The sequence below is a fragment of the Rhinopithecus roxellana genome, chromosome 8 (assembly GCF_007565055.1).
Source record: "Rhinopithecus roxellana isolate Shanxi Qingling chromosome 8, ASM756505v1, whole genome shotgun sequence".
NCBI lineage: Eukaryota > Metazoa > Chordata > Mammalia > Primates > Cercopithecidae > Rhinopithecus > Rhinopithecus roxellana.
In genome coordinates, this window is record NC_044556.1 from 143458147 (window position 1) to 143478659 (window position 20513).

Below are 20513 nucleotides of genomic sequence, written 5' to 3' on the forward strand. Positions count from 1 at the left end.
TCAAGAGGTCTCCTAATGGCAGTTTAAATCCAGGTAAGAAGCATCATTGATGGCAAAAGGCCAAGGAAGCCATCAGCTGTATTCTTCAGGACTGTTCCAGATTCACTGGTCCATCCTAACAGAAACCAGAAGCACTTTTGAAATCCATTTTTCTTCTACCTCTGATGAAGGGTTTTTTCTTCTCAGCATCTGGTAATCTGTCCCAACTGACTCTGTGAGATCAACTAGGAAAATGCTTTGTATAGTAGGCACTTTAAAAATTCTCATTGATAGGAAGCTGGAAAGATGATTTCACTAATGAAGTACTGAACGTCTTCAATTATTGTAAAATAAGACTTCCTATAGAATAAATCTTGTTTACTAAGTTTAGCTGAATTGAAATCAGTTTGAATAGTATTCCCAGTATTGAACACATTAAGTGTTCAAAGGCTCTTGGAAATTGAGTTAAATTGTGAGGTGGAGAGTTCTGCTTTCCAGAATTTATATATATATATAAATATGTATTAAAATACATATAAGGCCGGGTGCAGTGGCTCACCCCTGTAATCCCAGCACTTTGGGAAGCCGAGGCAGGTGGATCATGAGGTCAGGAGTTTGAGACCAGCCTGGCCAAGATGGTAAAACTCCGTTTCTACTAAAACACAAAAAGCTGGGTGCACTGGCGGGTACCTGTAATCCCAGCTACTTGGGATGCTGAGGAAGGAGAATCGCTTGAACCCAGGAGGCGGAGTCTGCAGTGAGCCGAGATCGCGCCATTGCACTGTAGCCTGGGCAACAGAGCAAGACTCCATCTCAAAATAAATAAATAAATAAAATACACATAAATTCTGGAAAGCAGAACTCTCCACCTCACAATCTAATTCAAGTACATTTAATATAAAAAATGTATATGTGTATATATATATGAAATGTACTTGAGTTAGATTATGAGGTGGAGATCTCATAAATTATGAGTTGATCTCACAGTCACTTGGAGCTTTCCAAAAAATATATATATATATGTGTGGGGGTGGGTGGGTATATACATAAAACCTCAAAATTTATATTTATAATATATATAATTATATATATTATTGTATTATAAATATATATATATTATAAATACATTATAATATATATGACCTCAAACTCCTGGGCTCAAGAGATCCTCCTGCCTCAGCCTCCTGAGTAGCTAGGACTCCAGGCATGTGCCATCACAACAAGCTAATTTTTGTTTATTTTTTGTAAATATGGGGTTCTTGCTATGTAGACCAGGCTGATCTCGAACTCCTGAGTGCAGGTGATCCTTGCACCTCGGCCTCCCTAAGTGCTAGAATCACAGGCGTGAGCCTATCATCCCATGCCGACTGAAGTACATTTCTATACTGTTTCAAAAGTTCATCCTCATACAATGCTGAAATATCTCCTTTTAATTTCTGCCCATAGGTATAGTTTTGTTCCCTGGAACTATTAAGTCATTAAATGAGTAATTTAGTTTCTCTAAGATAAATTTCATTCCATGCTAAAAATTTAATATACTTCTATTACTCTACAAGTACAAAGTGTGAAGGCTTTTCACAATATCGTATAAGATATTCCTGCCTAGTTCACAAGTGTATCAGCAAAAGCCTTAAATTTCAAAGAGAAATCACACATCAGTCCTTATCACTTAAAAACTATTGTAGATAAAGAGTTAACTCCTGAATAGGAAATAAAGAATTCCAAATGCTTACCTTCTAGCTCTTGGCTGTAAAATTCATACATAAATTCCTAAGAAAATACATTCTTTCCTTATCTTGATACAACTCCAACCTTTCATTTTTTAAATACCATCCCATTTTCTCAAGAATTGGCAAGTGGGAAGAAGACGTTTCCACTGCAATTTATTGTTCATTATTTTTACATCTTCATGAAGACAATGCATGTATTTAAAACATCCTCAAACATTTAAAAGACATTATTGGGCATTACCACTTTAACTGACACTGTACTAGCAAACTTATTAGTATAAACATCACTGAAATTCTTTCCTCTTACTTTTTTTTAAATAACACTGATGAACCAGTGGGAGCAATTTTCCTTCTTTGTGAAGCCTATGAGTGTCAGTTGCACCTCCAATAAAAGTACCATTGACAAATATTCTTGGAACCTGTTGTACAAACAAAAGAAGAATTAGGCTTCACTCTAATGTCAGAACTAAGATTTCACATAATAATAGACATTTGAACTCCGGGTACTTTTATGAGCCTGGCACCACAAAGCTCTTTCACAAATTAAATATTAAAATCTTAATCTTTTGAGGTAGGTATTATTTTTAGCCCTATTTTGGAGGAAAATGAGGCACAGGAACTTGTGCAAAATCACAATGATGGTAAAAGACTGCGATTCAAATCCAAAACAATCTGATTCTAAAACCCTTCTTCCTAATCACCATGGTATGTAAAAGATAAACTAAAGCAGATAAACTAATAATATTTAGTTATTTTCTTACATTTGTTTACTGAAGGGAAAGAGTGCACTATAAACTTCTTTCAATAAACTTGAAAGTGGCAACACTGTACATTTTTCTGATTATGCATATTATGGAAAAATCCAAATTTCAAGAATCTAAAAACATGGAGCACTAAAGCACTCCTATTAGAAAAGTGATTGAAGACCAACCCCTGTATTGCCCAGGTAAAGGGAGGAAGAATACTTTTATCTTGCAAAGAGCTCCAAGAGGAACTCAAAGATCCATAGACAAGCACTCATAGTAACACTACTCATCAACCCCAATCAAAACACACACACAGAATAAAAATAAATCAACTCTGCTGTTTCCTATTCTAAGAATCTGGTTCCTAGATCTGCAGCTGCTTTTTCTATCCTCAGAGAATGTCTGGCTCATTTTCCAAACACAAGGGTCTAGGCTCTGGGTGATTCGGTTTACAACCTATTAAAGAGGAACAGCACCACAGAGGATATACTCACAGTTCTTTCACCAGTCATTTTGTAAAGAGCATCTTGGAACTGGTTTCCATATTCAAGCAGGTCCAATTCCACCACTTTATAGTTAACATTCATGTCATGGAAAAGCTTTTTTGCCATTGTACAGTAAGAACAGGATGTTTTTGAGAAAATCACCACACAATTATCAGAAATTGTTTCCTGAAATAAAACCACAAAAAATCACTTTAATTCTAGACATTACCATTTGGAAAGAAATTAGGATATAATGGAAAGGGTATGGATTTTGGTCTCATGATTCCGGGCTCAAACTAAGCATCATCTATTTTTTCTCATCTGCAGATTAAGGATATTTTTCATTTCAAAGCAACGTTATTAGGAAAAAAGATGTAATAAAAAGTGCCTGGCATACAGCAATAACAATAAATAATAATCACAGCCAATTCATATACAGCAACCATTTCTGTGTGCCAGGTACTATTCTCAATACTTTTATCTTCACTGGGTTATTTAAACCTCACTACAATCCTAAGGTGGGTCCTATTATTGTCCCCACTACACAGATGAGGAAAGTGAGGTACAGATAAAGATCAACAATTTGTTCATGGTTCTCAGCTAATAGGTGGAAGAGCTGGGATTAGACCCAGGCATATCTGGCTCTACAGTGCAGATATTTAATCTCCATTATACTCCTTTTTCAGCTGGATGCAGTGGCTCATACCTGTAATCCCAGCACTGGGGGAGGTTGAGGTGGGCAGATCACTTGATGTCAGGAGTTCGAGACCAGCCTGGCCAAAATGGTGAAACCCCATCTCTACCAAAAACACAAAAGTTGCCGGGCATGGTGGCACATGCTTGTTAACCCAGCTACTCGGGAGGCTGAGGCAGGAGAATCACTGGAACCAGGGAGGTGGTTCCAGTGATTCTCCAGCCTGAGGAACACAGTAAGTGGACTCTGTCTCAAAAAAAAAAAAAAAAACAAAACCAAACCAAAACACCCAAAACATTATACTTCTTTTTCTGTTTTTTTTCTTTTTCTTTCTTTTTTTTTTGAGACAAAGTCTCACTATGTCCCCCAGGCTGGAGTTCAGTGGCGAGATCTCGGCTCACTGCAACCTGCGCCTCCTGGGTTCAAGTGATTCTCAAACCTCAGCCTCCTGAGTAGCTAGGATTATAGGCACCTGCCACCAAGGCCAGTTAATTTTTGTATTTTTAGTAGAGACAGGGTTTCACCATGTTGGCCAGGCTGGTCTCAAACTGCTGACCTCAGGTGATCCACCCGCCTCAGCCTTCCTAAGTGCTGGGATTACAGGTGTGAGCCACTGCACCCGGCCCCAAAACATACTTCTTTTCAAATGTTCAGTAGGTATTCAGGAGTTAACTCCTGACGTTCTATTCTATAACTTTCAATGGTAAGGAATGGTATACGATTTCTTCTTAAAATGTAAGGCTTACGCCTCTGCTTCTATCCCTTCCTATATACCTTTATAGTACAAAAGCTGTCATTACTCTCTTGATAAGGTATTCTCATACTCTTAATTCAGGAAAAACTACTTCCAGAAATGCTGATTCAATGAGTTTGAAGTAGAAGTTGAAAACTGTATTTTTTTAAAACTCTCCATATAATTACGATATCAGCCTGGTTTGAAAACTACCTCCAGGCCTTTACCACAATGGCTATGAGACTCTGCTATGCATCTACACAGCCTATGAAGTTTTTGTTTTTGTTTTTTGTTTCTAAACATATGAATGCCTGGGTCCTTCAAAAGATTTTGAATGAATAGATTTAGCACCCAGACATTTGTCTAGGTTTTGTTTGTTTGTTTTTTGAGACAACAGTCTCACTCTGTCATCCAGGCTGGAGTACAATGGCACGATCGCAGCTCACTGCAGCCTTAACCTCATGAGCTCAGGTGATTCTCCCACCTCAGCCTGCCAAGTGTTTGGGACTACAGACATGTGTCATCACACCTGGATATTTTTTGTAGAGACAGGGTTTCGCCTTGTTGCCCAAGCTGGTGTTGAACTCCTAGGCTCAAGTAATCTACCTGCCTTGGCCTTCCAAAGTGCTGGGATTACAGACATGAGCCACTGTGCCTGCCCTGTCTAGTTTGTTCTTTTGTGGTGGATCATAAGCAGCACCTTTAAGATGAAGGCCAAAAACCAGAAAGTATAAGACCCATGCTTCAGAAGTTATACCCACTCTTGGGTGTCAGAAAGGCCCTGAATTTTAGTGCAGGCAAGTTGGTCTATTTTTAGGCTTCTCTTGTGTTTACTAATAATATTTAGTATAAAAGTCTATCCTAGGGAGGGCCTGCCATACCAGAGATGTATTAATGAATCCATCTTACGGAGGACAAAACCAAGGCTGAGTGGTTTGCAATACTGGGATTTGACTCAACCTTGTTACAACACCAAAGCCAGTGCTCTTCCCTGCACCATGCTGCCTCAGGTTACAGACACGCTGACACCATTGTGTAGGGAGAGATGAGCTTCCAGGGCTCTGACATATATTAGACATGGATGAAGAGATTCCAAAGTGAGCTGAAACTAAAGACGACAGCGTTAGGGTTTCTAGAACCCTCTTCCCACTTTTTCTCAAGCTCACCCTTACTGTATATTCCATGATGTTGTAATTTTGCTTTAAAACAGGCAATTTGGGCCAGGCATGGTGGCTCATGCTTGTAATCCCAGCACTTTGGGAGGCTGAGGCAGGTAGACTGCTTGAAGTCAGGAGTTCAAGACCAGTCTGGCCAACATGGTGAAACCCCATCTCTACTAAAACACAAAAATAAATTGGGTATGGTGGCGGGCGCCTGTAATCCCAGCTACTAGGGAGGCTGAGGCAGGAAAATTGCTTGAACCCAGGAGGCAGAGGTTGCAATGAGCTGAGATCGTGCCACTGCACTCCAGCTTGGGCAACAGAGTGAGACTCTGCCTCAAAACAAAACAAAACAAAAAAGCAATTCCCTCACAGTTATAGCCAATAGCCAGGAGTTTAGCCAAATCAACTAAAGGCAGAAATTTTTTTGTTTTGTTTTTGGTAGTAGTGAGTGGTAAGCAAGAGAGAAAAAATGGATATATCTTGTAGGTTGCAAGGGAAGAAAAATATACACGTAAGGGAGATTTTCTAAGGCAGAATTAACGAAGCTTCTCAGTAAAAGAAAGAGGAAAAGAAGTCCTATCCCTGAGAGGATGGTTTATGGAGTAACTACTGCATAGTAGGTTCTGTACTAACAAAGAAAACTGTTAAACTGCTGCCCAGGCCAAAATCAAATAGGATCCCCAGCTAAGGGCAGCTTGACTGGTATCAACACTGGATCTCAAGTGGGTATGATGAAAAGGAGCAGCCAACCTCATTATCCAACTTAGACGGAGTGAAGACTTCATTAAAAATAAATCTCATACATTTTAATTACCAAAATGATCTAGGACTTCTTAGTCACAAGGATGATTTTCATAGCAGACTTTTAAATAAATATGAACTTCTTAATTCATTTGCTGAACTATCTCAAGTTTGGATACTGAATAAGCATATTAAATACGTAGGGGACAATTCTTTCTCTATAGAGGAAAGTTCTTCAATCATCTCCCACATCACTCACTTGGATCTGGTTCACAGGCGACGTTGCTAAATTCTCCAAAGATGATGATGTGTTGCTCTCCATTCTAAAGGGAATTTAAAAGAACAATGTAGTTTATTAAACATTAAAGATAATTTATCACGAGTTGTATTTGAAAAAAAACTTACAAACATAGCCAAACTTACAAAATAGAAAAAAATGTTTACTTATTATCAATATAAAATGTCAATTTACAAAGTGTTTGTTTCACCAAAACCAAAAAGGTCTGTGTGCTTATGTAACTAGCTTCCCAACATCCTTAATTATTTGATAAAATCATATTTACTGTGCTTAAAGCTTGACACACTCTTATTTATAACTGGCAAATTTCAAATATTCATCCTACGCCGTGTGACCTGACCATTGGTTTAAAAATATAGTTTCTACTTTCTTAGTAAAACATGCCAAAATTCTAGGAACACACTGTGAAGCAGGGAACCTTCAAAGATTTTTGAGGAAGCTATGGTATCTCAACCGCAATGGGCCATAGCTCCAAATTTTCTAGTGTGCAAAGTGGAAACAATAATCACTGGCACCTCTCAAAGTACTTTGTGGAGATTAAATGAATTCATATGCAGAAAGCAGATAAGTGCCTTCCACATAGTAAATGCTCAATAATGTTTGACATTACTACTAGAATTTCCTGAATACAGGACCTCTCAGTATTTATTATCCAAAACCTGGCTATTGGGAGCTTGTAAAAGGAACACTCATTGTCAGCAAAATTATCACTAAAAAAAAAAAAAACTCAACCAGTTTATCGTCCTCAAATCTTTTTATCCCTGGAACTTTTCCTTCCCCATCCACTCATCTTTCTTGGTCAACCAGGCCCTATCGCACTGTTGGAACAATATCAAACACCATGATGCAAACTAACTGCAGAATAAAATTACAAATCTTACAACAGGATTATGAGATATAATAGATGTTTCAAAAGAGAGTTACTCGAATATCTAAAGGATAAGAGAATTTTTGAAACTTCAGATATTTAAAAAACTGTTATCCTTATGATTATGTTATAAAACTCAAATGTTCTGCCTTCAAATCAATACTGTATTCATGGGGGGTGCATTTAAAATTTAAATGTTCTTAAATATAAAGGTAAAGCTACTTTTTATGTTTTAATTTTTGCAAAAGTCCCAAGCAAAATTTTTTAAACTGGATAGCATGAAATATTAGTCTTTTTTTTGAGATGCAGTCTCACTCTGTCACGCAGCCTGCAGTGCAGCAGCGTGATCTTGGCTCACTGCAACCTCCACTTCCCGGGTTCAAGTGATTCTCCTGCCTCAGATTCCCGAGCCACTGGGACTACAAGCGTTTACCACCACACCTGGCTAATTTTTTGTATTTTTAGTAGAGATGGGGTTTCACCATGTTGACCAGGCTGGTCTCGAACTCCTGACCTCAGATGATCCACCTACCTTGGCTTCCCAAAGTGCTGGGATTACAGGTATAAGCCACCGCGCCTGGCCTGAAAAATTAGTCTTATTTTAAGTGAATCCACTCTAAATAGCTTTTTCCAGTACATCTTATCCTTGGATAATGAACATCTGCCCTACACAGTAGTCTCCCCTTATCCACGGTTTCAGTTATCCAGGGTCAGCTATGGTCCAAAAACATTACACGGAAAATTTCAGAAGAAAATAGTTGGTAAGTTTTAAGTTCTAAGTAGCATGATGAAATCTTGAGCCATCTAGCTTCCTCCTACCCAGGGTATGAATCCTCCCTTTGTCCAGCATATGGACCCTGTATAAGTTCCCCACCCTTTAGTCAACAGCTGTCTTGGTGACCAGATCGACTGTCACAGTGTGGCGATGCTTGTGTCCAAGTAACACTTATTTTACTTAATAATGGCTCCAACAAGAGTGAAACTCCATCTTTAATAATAATAATAATAATGGCCCCAAACCACTATCGTAGTGATGCTGGCAATTCAGGTGTGTCAGAGAGAAGCTCTAAAGTGCTTTCTTTAAGTGAAAAGGTGAAAGTTCTCCACTTAATACGAAAAAAAAAAAAAAAAATCGCATGCTGAGGTTACTAAGGTCTATGGTAAGAAAGGATCTTCTATCAGTGCAATTGTAAAGAAGTAAAAAAATTCCTGGTAGTTTTGATGTCACATCTCAAACTGCAAGTTACAGCCACAGGGTATAAGTGCTTAGTTAAGCCAGAAAAAGGTATTAAATTTGTGGAGACAAGAATAGAAAAAGTGTTCCAACTGACAGCAATGTGTTACACCAAAAAGCACTGGGCCTATAAGAAGATTCAGCTAGGGATTCCTTGAAATGAGCATTTTTTTTATTAAAGTGGTTGTTCTTTTATTATTGTTGTTAATCTCTTACTCTGCCTAATTTATAAATTAAGCTTTATCATAGGCATGCATGTATAGGAAAAATAGCATGTATAGGGTTCAGTACTATCCGAGGTTTTAGGCATCCACTGAGGGTCTTGAAACATGTCCATCACCGGTAAGGGGGAACTATTACGGTATCAGCATACCTAGAGTGAGGAAGCTACAGCAAACATCAGTTTGTTCAGTAATAACAAAGAAGAGTAAGAGATAGGAACTAAACATTGTAACATTATAACCTACCCAATGTTTACAATCTATTATTCCTTGCTTCCCAATAGATTAGCAAGGAACCCTTTAAAACAAACAAAAAGTCTTGTGCGCTTAACTCAGGAAGGAATTAGGGGCAGCGAGCTAGGAAGACTGCAGCCAACCTGAGAGGAGGGTGAAGCTTTAAGATAAAAGGAAGTTAAGTTCCTGAAGCCTAAACCAGAAAAGGTTAGGCAGCGCTGGCCTAGCCCTAAGGAAGACCATTGGTGGAATAAATCAGCAAGCTGTATTTGGTTTATCAACTAAGAAAGCAAGTCCTTTCATCTCAGGTCCAGCACTTAAAACTGTCATACCCAAACCATTTACTACACTACTACTGAAGGAACTCCAACTGAACATAAGAAAATGTTTTCTTGGATAGTGAGAGGAGGTAGGAGGTGCATTCTGAAATATTACCCCCTACCCTGCCAAATAAAAGTGTTTCTGGAAGGCACCCTTCCCCTTCAATTTCTGGTTGACCTTGGTAAAAACTGTCGCGAACTATGAATAGAAATACGCACGGGGGAAGTAAGTGCACAATAAACGTTTCGTTTCAACACGGATGAAGCACCTAGTCATGCCATATTTATGGAGTGCCTACTGTGTGCTAAGTAGGCAAGGTGCTATACTGACCCCAGGGATAGGCAGAAAAAAACACTGCAGGGCCTCAACGAGCTGTCAAATACTTAACAGCCTGTGATTAGCGCCTTCAGGAGGGGTGTCTAGCTTGGTCTGGAAAGCTAAACTTGAGGTTCCTGGAATCTTCCAAAACTGATATAAGTTCCCAGATTAAGTAGATAGGGAGACAGACTCTCTGGCCAAGTGCGCAGTGGCAGGCGCGGAGGTGCGAGCCTGCGGCACCGCCAGGGACTAGCCGCGCAGGCGTGGGCGGCACAGCCGCAGGTCCCTTCCGCCGCAGGTCCCTTCCACTGCAGGTCCCGAAGCCGCGGATATTCTGAACGACGAAGTGTAAGGCAGTCACAGCCTCTTTCCTAAAAGCTCTGGCCATTCAGCAGGAATCGCTGCCCTCACTTCCTGCAGTAGGGTGGCTAAGTTTAGCAAACAAGAATGCAGGACGCCCGGTTAAACTAGAATTGTAGACAAACACCAGAAAACTGTTCAGTTTTTCCTATGTCCAGTGCAGTATTTGGGACACACTTGGACTAAGAATCATTCGCTCTTTAAGTGAAATTCCAACTGATGGCGGCGTCTTGTATTTTTATCTAATAATTCACAGAGGATGGTCTAAACGAACATGAGTCAAACATTTTCAACAAGAGAGTCACAGACTCCTGAAGTCAGCACAGCCGTGGAGGCACCCTTCTCTGCCCATCCCTCGAGCGCCTCAGCGTGTTATGACTCAGAGCCCACGCTCTAGCCCGCCTAGCCCACCTGGGGCCGGGACAGAGGGGCGCCTCCGCCCACCGCTCCCTCCAGATTCCCGCAAGGCCAGCGCACCACGCAGGGGCGCTCCTCCCTGCCGACCCCGTACCCAGAGGCCGCGGCGGCCGCAGCTCTTGCAGCTCCCGCAGCTCCCGCCGCCCTGTCAAGCCAGCCTGCCAAGCCGCTCCTGCTCCGAACCAGCCGCGTCCCCGCCAGCGCCGCGCGGTGCCAAAGCATGGTCAGAGCCCTGAACCGCAGCAAGCTCTACGGCCGGCCGGACGCCGCGGATCCCAGGAACCCGCCTCCTCCGGCCGGACCCCGCCTTGCCCCGCCCCATCCCGCCCCTTCGGGCTGCCAGCGCCGCCGCCGGTCACCTTTACTCTGCCGAGCGCGTCCTTCCAGGGCGGCCTCGAGCTTGGATTCTGGTGAGTGCCGCCCACATGTAAACATCCTTCAGAGGGGACAGGCGGCTGCCTTGCTTATCTCGAGAGTTCATCCAGGCCCCGCCTCTGGTTTCTTTTAGATTTAGGGACGCTCATAAAGGCTCCCAGGCACGTGGAAGCAGTGCATGAGGATGGCAGACATGCTGGGGAAACGGAGAAGGAAAAACATGACTATCCAAAAAAAGAATCAAAGTGGTGCCTCAGATGTTTCCAACTACCTGTTAGACAAGTTTTTGTGTGGATGAAATAAGAGCCTAAATATATCCTCTTATAATTAGGCAGTTGGTCGAGACCCAATATAAATTATGGGGATACTGGGGTTTACATCCATAATTAAAAGAAAAAATCCAATGTTGAAGGTTTACTCCAAAGAAGACAAAGATTATTTACCACCAGCTTAAGAAAAAAAAAAATTAGGAAACAAAAGAAATTAGCACAGAGATGTTTCATCATGGCTTTGAAAATGGGCGATTGCTGCTGACAGGGTTATCTAAGCCACTCAGTAATGGTAATAATAGCCTTTGTGCGTCACTATTTAAGGTTGGGGGTAAGTCTTTATTTACTGAGGACACTGAAATTCATCTTAAAGTCAAAGGTCAAATGGTACATCTAAAATTCTAAACAGTTGCTACAACAATCCAAACCTTTTTGGATTCTTCATGTTCAACTAAGTGTAAAATTCGTGTTACCAAAGTACAAAATAAGAACTTCTATTTCTGACAGTTCTTTTCCAACATTCAAATGGGCTATGTTTGATTACTTAAAAGGATGGAAGTTAGTTGCAAAAACAAATACTCCCGAAGGGTATGAATTCATTCTTTATAAAGACAAATTTGACTTTAAAAATTAAGGTTGTGGCCAGGAGCGATGGCTCACTCCTGTAATCCCAGCATTTTGGGAAGCGTAGGTGGGCCCATCACCTGAGGTTGGGAGTTCAAGACCAGCCCCTCCAACATGGAGAAACCCCCGTCTCTACTAAAAACACAAAATTAGCCAGGTGTGGTGGCGCATGCCTGTAATCCCAGCTACTCTGGAGGCTGAGGCAGGAGAATCGCTTGAACCCATGAGGCAGAGTTTGCAGCGAGCCAAGATCACACCATTGCACTCCAGCCTGGGCAACAAGAGCAAAACTCTGTCTCATAAATAAAACAAAATAAAAATTAAGATATATTATCTATAGTGTTGTGGACTTTTAAATTTTTTTATAAAACTATTTTGGAAATTTACAGTGTTATGTTAGTTTTGAAGTCAAATTTTACCTCATTATCTCAAATTGTTTTACAAAATAAAGATCATTATGAGGTGAACCGATCATGTTATAATTTAATTTTAATACAGTATAGATGGACTATATCAAGCACAGAATTCACTGTACAGATTTTTTTAAGGATTTCAGAATGTAAGTACTTCAGAACAAAGTGTTATGCTTGAATTCAGCATAATATATTAATAAATATATTGATAATTTTCAACTTATTTGTGCTTCATGGGGTAGCTACAGAAGTGATGATTATTTTTGGTCATAGTTGTGATGATTGCAATAGCAAGTTAAGAAATATGTCAGCAGACAGTAGAACGGTGGTTGCCAGAGCCTGGGGGAAGGCGGAAGTGGGGAGATGTTTGTCAAAGGGTATAGAGTTTCAATTATACGAGACAGGTAAGTTCTAGAGAGCTAAAGTACAGCAATATGACTATAGTTAGGAAAATTGCAATGTACGCTTGAAATTTGCTAAGAGGGTAGATCTTGTGTTCTCACACCCGCACACAAAGAAAGAAAATGGGGCCGGGTGCAGTAGCTCACGCCTGTAATCCCAGCACTTTGAGTATCTGAGATGGGCAGATCAGCTGAGATCAGGAGTTCAAGACCAGCCTGGCCAATATGATGAAACCCCATCTCAACTAAAAATACAAAAATTGTCAGGGCGCGGTAGCACGTGCCTGTAATCCCAGCTACTCGGGAGGCTGAGACAGGAGAATCACTTGAACCTGGGAGGGAGAGGTTGCAGTGAGCCAAGATTATGTCACTGCACTCCAACTTGGGTGACAGAGTGAGACTCTGTCTGTAAAGAAAGAGAAAGAAAAAGGAAGAAAGAGAAGAAAAGGAAATAGAAAAGAAAATGGTAAATGTGAAAGGTAGTGGCTATGTTAATTAGCTTGATTGTGATAGTTATTATACAGTGTATCATGCTTGGGAATGAATGTTTGTCCCCTCTGACACATATATTGAAACTCTCTAATGTGGCAGTGTTGAGAGGTGGGCCCTTTGAGAGATGGCTGGGCATGAGAGCTGGAACATGAATGAATGGATTAATGGGTGATCATGGGAGTAGAACTGGCAACTTTATAAAACAGAGTTCTCCGCTCCCTTGTCCCATGATGTCCTACACGGCTTGAGGAATCTGCAGAGAGTTCCCACCAGCAAGAAGGTCATTACCAGATGTGACCTCTTGACCTTGCACTTCTCACCATTCAATACTGTAAGAAATACTTTATATACAAATTGCTCAGCTTCAGATATTCTGTTATAAGCAATAGAAAATGGACTAAGACATATACATGTATCAAAATATCAGGTTGTGCATTTTAAAAGTGGTGGCTCACGCCTGTAATCCCAGGACTTTGGGAGGCTGAGGCAGGTGGATCACAAGGTCAGGAGTTCCAGACCAGCCTGGCCAATATGGTGAAACCCCGTCTCTACTAAAAATACAAAAAAATTAGCCAGGCATGGTGGTGCATGCCTGTACTCCCAGCTACTCTGGTGGCTGAGGCAGGAGAACTGCTTGAACATGGGAGGTGGAGGTTGCAGTGAGCCAAGATGGCGCCACTGCATTGCATCCTGGGTGACAGAGTGAGACTCCATCTCAAAAAAAAAAGAAGTTGCTGGCATGAAGAAGTGAAGATAGGCCAACTGGAAGGGAAGCATCCTATGTAACTGGTTTGAGGAGCATATTTGGAAAGCTGGTAGTCATTAGCCAAGTTCTAATTGTTCTGGTTTGTTTGCTCGAAGTTGGAGTTTTATTGTCATGTATGTTCTGCCCATTATCCATTTATACATTCAGTCCCTCACCATTAAATGATGGGATTCCATAGTTACCCTCTTGTTCCTGCATTCTATAAATTTTATGTGCTCACCATGTGCCAGGCACTGTAGTGAACAGCACAGAAATGACACTAGCATTCATGAAAATCTAGGATAATACATAAGAGGAAAACCTAAATTGAAATTGATATTTGGGAAGGAATGGCAGAAGAAGAACTTGTAACCTAAAGTTTTAACAAGAGTAAGAGTTAGGCAGACAAGGTGGGGGCAGAGGGAGAAGGGAAGGGGAAGAGCGCTACACGTGGTGAGGCCGAAGACAAAAGCTATTACATGCTTTCCATACAGAATATTTTTTATTTAATCTGATTTGAAATTTAGCCATGTTCAAAATTTTAGTTTGTTGGTTTAAAAAAGCAAGCATGACTTAGATCTGTGCTTCCATGTTTAAAAATCCGTGTTGAAAAGCAAATAAACCAACAAATCTATTTCTGTCATATGCCTTACTTTTACTGCCCTCTACTTTCTTTCCTTGGTTTGGTAAAGGCTATTTATTAGATATTCTTTAAAGTTTTTATTGAATTGGGTTTGCTTCTTCTTTTCATTGGAAATTCAACATGTTTGTTATTTTTCTGCTGTACTAGTAGCCAACCAGACTGAGATCAGACCATCATCCCACAGCCCCAACAGATCCCTATATTATTGGAGCACCTTAGAACAATTATCAATACAGGTACAATTTATGCTAGGAGATGCATGTTGAGTCAAGCTCAACTAAATTCTGAAAACAAAACAAAACAAAACCAAAACAAAATCCAATATAGGTAATAGTTAGTTTTATGTGTCAACTTGACCAGACCATGGATGCCCAGGTATTTGGCCAGTAGGTGTTTCTGTGAGCACATTTTGGAAAGAAATTAACATTTAAATTTGAAGACCGAGTAAAGCAGATTGCCCTCCACAATGTGTGTGGGCTTTATCAAATCAGTTGGAGGTCTGAATAGGACAAAATGATGTCTCTCCTCCCGGTACGAAAGAATTCTCCTGCTGGATGGCCTTGGAACTGAATATTAGCTCTTCCTGCCTGATGGCCTTCAAACTGGACAATTGAATCTCCTTGGTTCTGCAGAAGCTTTCTGGCCTTTGGACTCCAACTAGAACATTGGTTCAGCAGATATTAAACTTGCCAGCCTCCATAATCATGTGAGTGAATTTCTTTCAATAAATCTCTTTATGTATATTCTATTTCTCTGGAGAACCCTGACCAACACAATATTCAATTGTTATTTTATTCAACATAAAAAACTATTGTTCCATTTCTTTTGTTAAAGTTACTTATATCCTTAGAGTTCCTGAGACATAAGTTTCGATTCAGTAAGTCTCTAAGTCCTTTTCTCTGTAAAATTCCCACACAAGACTATACTTAACAGTGATGGTAATCAGATTTAATCACAAGTCTCTAGTACCCATGTTACCAAAGCTCCACTACATGGTCCAAACACTGAACAAAGACCTAGCAAGCTGTTTGCTATCTGATAGGGGATCTGATATGGGCATAGTCAGGACTGCAGTAGTGATAGAAGTCTGTTCAACTCCCCCTGCTTATAGACAAAGTGAAGAGCACCCATTCAGAATCTGGACTGGCACTAACAGCTAGATCATTACATTCTCCTGTTAAATAAAAATAAATTCAGAGTAGCAACAACCAGATAAAACCACTCTGTGACCATAATGAATCAAGACAAAACAAGGACTGGGTATGGGGCTCACATCTGTAATTCCAGCAATTTGGGGGGCCAAGGCAGGAGGATTGCTTAAAGCCAGAAGTTTGAGACCAGCCTAGGCAACAAAGGGAGACCCTGTCTCTACACAAAATAAAAAGTTAGCCAGGTGTGTGCCTATAGTCCCAGCTACTTGGGAGGCTGAGGTAGAATGATCGCTTGAGCCCAGGAGTCTGAGGTTGCAGTAGCTATGATCACCACTGTACTCCAGTCTGGGCAACAGAGCAAGACTCTGTCTCTAAAAAACAAAATAAGACAAAACAAGACCAATCAGTAATAATCATAGCTTAACACCGATCCCCAAATGACCACTTTGAGTGACTTCTACTTCTTTGCCACTTACAGTTTTAGCCTCACTTTATTCTTCCCACCTTCTAAATAAAGAAAAATACAACTCTGCAGGCCAAATCTGTTTGCTGCAGCAGTTATGAGTCAGAATTCTGTTGTTATATATAGTCTGGCCATTTCCCATTCCTATATTGTCTCTCACCATTAAGTGATGGGATTCCACAAATAAACTCTTATTCCTGCATTCAATAAACATTATGTGTCCACCATATGCCAGGCACTGTAGTGAACAGTATAGAAATGAATCTAGCATTCATGAAAATCTAGGAGAATACATGGGAGGGAAATCTACACTGAATTTGAGAATTTGGGAAGGCATATCAGAGGAAGTAACTCCTGACCCATGTTTTAACAAACATTGTGTTAGAATAGTTTAAACATTTTTTAAAGAGTTAAACAAACAGAAGAATATATGAATGAAATCACATATAGCTCGCAAAAGCCTAAAATATTTTTTATCTGACTCTCCAGAAAAAGTTTCCCGATCTCTATTCTAGAGAAAATTAAGAGACCCAATCATAAAATTACCCTCGCTTTGTGATAGGAACCATTACAGAGCAAAGCCCCATATCATTGAATGCTTTCCAAAATTACCTTATACAAAACCAAAATTGAACAGGTCTAGTCTAACACCTTCTTACAGAAATACCACACAGATACACATAATATGTGGTCTCAATTATAGCAAACAGTCAATAAACTTAACTTTGTTTGACTAAAAAATGTGTGTTAAAAGCAGGGGTCAGCAAACTGGAGCCAAATCCTATCTGTGGTCTGTTTTTGTACGGCCTAAAAGCTAAGAAAGAGTATTACTTCTTTTCTTTTTTTTTTTTTTTTTTTTTTTTTTTTTTTACCTTGAGACAGAGTCTTTGCTCTGTCGCCCAGGCTGGAGTGTGATGGTGCAATCTCAGCTCACCGCAGCCTCGACCTTCTGGGCTGAAGCAATCCTCCCACCTCGGCATCCCAAGTAGCAGGGACTACAGATGTGTGCCACCATGCCCAGCTAATGTTTTAGTTTTTGTAGAGATGGGGTCTTGTTATGCTCCTCAGGCTGCGCTCAAATTCCTAGGCTCGAGCCACCCTGCCACCTCAGCTTTCCAAAGTGCTGGGATACAGCTGTGAGCCACTGCACCCGGAAATTTTTACATTTTAAAAAGTTGTTTCAAAACAAACCAATACAGAAAAATACTTCACAGAGCCCTTATGTGGCCACAAACCCTAAAATATTTAATATTTAGCTCTTTACAGTAAAGAATTTGCCACCTCCTGATCAAGAACTGTGAAGAATCAGAGATTTTATTCTCCTTGCAAGCTGACAGATTAGTTTTTGCAAGTTTCATGAATGCTGACACAGAGACAACACACTTGGATCAACAATGAAGGGCTTTATTACTGAAAGCAGTAACCAGAGTGTCAACGTATTTGCCCTGGTTTCCTGAGCCCCAGTTCCAACAGGGAGGCATGGAAGGTCAGATGACAGCAGTATATAGTGGGTTATTATTATTATTATTATTTTTGAGACACTGTCTCACTCTGTCACCCAGGCTGGAGTGCAGTGCCATGATCTCAGCTCACTGTAGCCTTGATCTCCCAGGCTCAAGCCATCCTCCCACCTCAGCCCCATCGAAGTAGCTGGGACTACAGGTACACACTACCAGAACAATCTGATTTTGTACTTTTTGTAGAGATGGGGTTTCACCATGTTGCCCAGACTGGTCTCAAACTCCTGGACTCACGCAATCTGCCTGCCTTGGCCCACCAGTGTGTTGGGATTGCAGGCATGAGCCACCGCACCCGACCCACATTGTTTTTTGTTTCTTTTCTTTTCTTTTCTTTTCTTTTTTTTTTGAGACAGAGTCTTGCTCTGTCACCAGGCTGGAGTGCAGTGGCGCCATCTTGGCTCACTGCAACCTCCTCCTCCTAGGTTCAAGTGATTTTCCTGACTCAGCCTCCCGAGTAGCTGGGACTACAGGCACGTGTCACCACGGCTAATTTTTGTATTTTTAGTAGAGATAGGGTTTCACCATGTTGGCCAGGATGGTCTCAATCTGATCTGCCCGCCTTGGCCTCCCAAAGTACTGGATTTACAGGGGTGAGCCTGTAATCCCAGCCCTGTAATCTGTGCCCGGCCCCCACAGTGGGTTATTTTTTAAGATAATTACCCAGGGCCAAAGGTGTAGGAACGAATATTACAGCAAGATGCAATCAAGCCAGTCCTCTTCACCTGGTGAATGAGCAGTAGTCATGATGTTGCAGGACTTTTCCTTAGTTCAGCTAAAGATGGGGTTCCTTGTCCCACGGCCATGAAAATGCAGGCTCGCAGACAATTTGAATGGTGAGTAAGATAGGGTTTTATCGGGTGAAAAGGAAGAAAATGGGGAAACAGGGACTCTTGCTAGGCCAGAGTCCCTGCTAGAGCACTTCCTACTTAGCAGTTCAAATCCCAGTTTCCACACAGAAGAGATGGGGCCAGGCTTTCTGCTGCTGCAAACATCATGAACTTCCTGAGGCTCCACCTCTGTGGGCAGGCTGGTTGGAGTTTCTCCAGGGACTCCTTCCCACGTGGCTGTCTCAATGCTGCGGCTACCTTCATGTATTTAGTTACCTATGTGATGAGCTACAGCAACTACTCAGAATCAGCAGAAAGATAGTTCTGCAATTTGGCATCCTCAGCAAGAACATGCAGGAATGCTCAGGGCCTGTGGTGAACTAACTCTGCCTACAGTGTGCCCCTGATGATATTTGTTTGCAAGTCATTGGCAGAAGTGAAGTTTCCACCAAGATTCAGCTGAGACTTCGCTGCTGCAGGCTAAGATCCTGAACTCTCTAGTGTGGACATCACATCTGGAATCTTGTGTCTTCTCCTGACTGAGGCCCCCAGGCACACAGGGAGGAGGTAAGTTTATACTGAATTGAGCTCCAATATTTTATTGAAGTTCTTCACGTTGAATTTTATTTTGTTTTCTTAGGAATGAGGTACCCTGGCATCCTTCCATTATCTGATCAGACTTGTAACGTTCCTTGGCGAAACTGTTGTCTAGTCTTCCAGCAGTTCCTTTTATGGTCCGTCTGCTTACCAATTTGTCAACTTTAGAGAAAAAGTCTACAAGAAGATACCAGGCAGAGGCCCTACAGTTCTATCCTTGTGCTGGCCCTGGGGGCTGGGAAGTTCAGAAGGTCTCCTCAGACCACTGTCTTTGAACCAACTTTGCCTTGAGTCTCCATTACAAATTATACAAAGACATCCTCCTTAATTTTGTCTTTGTGTTCATACTTTGTTTAATTTTATCTGCTTGGAATCAGGAGGTTTGTCCACCCCATGTTTGGTGACCATTAACCTTTAGCCAATTTATAAAGACATGAGTTACACAAATGCCATTTTAGGGAACATTGCAGTACTCATAAGGCCTTCTTAATCAAAACCTGCTTCCTTCTTGACAAAACATACTTCCCTTATGTTTTCACACTATAATATTAACTTGTATGTTTATCTAACTGGTACAGTTTTACCAGAGACAATCTGGGATTACAATACCCACTTTAGCTATTTTTGACAAGAATAAGATTGTTCATATGAGAGGTGCTTTAGAGCAAAAAGTGAGGAAGCCTTCATGAGGAAATTTTCTTGTTTGTCTAAAAAACAGAGTATTTCATTTAATGTAGGAGACATCCTTTGTGTTCTTACTTTGAAAATAAATAAGTGTTGGGTTTTTCACTGTATGGGTGGATAAAATTGTCCAGGGCCCAAGTTGTTCTTGAAATCAGCTATTATAATGCTCTTTTGTGTGTGTACATGTTAAAATGAGTATTTCCATATCTAAACTTTCTCTTTTTCTCAGAGAAAGCATAATTAGCCTTTTAAGGTGGTAATTTTATATTTATCTGAAGTCAACTCTCTCATCTTGTTCTGTTTCTCTTTCTGTTTTATTCCTCTCTTAGAAAATTCTAAAGATTAACCAATCAAAAAACAAAACAAAGAACCAAAACATTCAGTCATTGTGTGCTCACTCTAAGAATACATAGTTTAGATAAACGATCACGTAAAAGCAAACAAAAAAGTCATCAAAGTACTCATTTTGGCAGCATGTACACTAAAAAGGCCATCAAACTCTGGGTGTTTATTTTGTGAGCCCTGAATTTACTGAATAGCCCTTGTTACCACACTTACAAGGTAAAAAGACAAGTCCTTAGTTATTTCCAAGGTAAAAGAAGAACTTTTAGCATGATTCAGAATCTTTAAATTTCAATACCATATAAAAGTAATGTCAATACAATATTTTGTTTTGAACAGGACCACAGTTAAACTTCTCATGATTTAAACTTCCTATATTTCCTATGTTGGTTTTATGAGTTAAATAAATTATCATTGCTTCTATG

General features: G+C 40.6%; 1 protein-coding gene across 2 annotated transcripts; it reads right to left on the bottom strand.

The window, feature by feature from the left end:
• Window positions 1-1843: 1843 nt before the first annotated feature.
• GLRX2 (glutaredoxin 2) lies at window positions 1844-11046 on the bottom strand. Of its 2 annotated transcripts, none has more exons than XM_030934971.1 (4): window positions 10902-11046; window positions 6531-6594; window positions 2950-3126; window positions 1844-2128 (listed from the first exon to the last, which is right to left on the bottom strand). In XM_030934971.1, exons 2-4 carry the CDS (start codon window positions 6591-6593, stop codon window positions 1994-1996), a joined length of 375 nt encoding a protein of 124 aa, XP_030790831.1. In that variant the 5' UTR covers window position 6594; window positions 10902-11046; the 3' UTR covers window positions 1844-1993. The 2 variants fall into 2 exon arrangements, with proteins under 2 accessions (XP_030790831.1, XP_010373858.1); XM_010375556.1 differs by lacking the exon at window positions 10902-11046 and adding an exon at window positions 10637-10871.
• Window positions 11047-20513: the final 9467 nt, after the last annotated feature.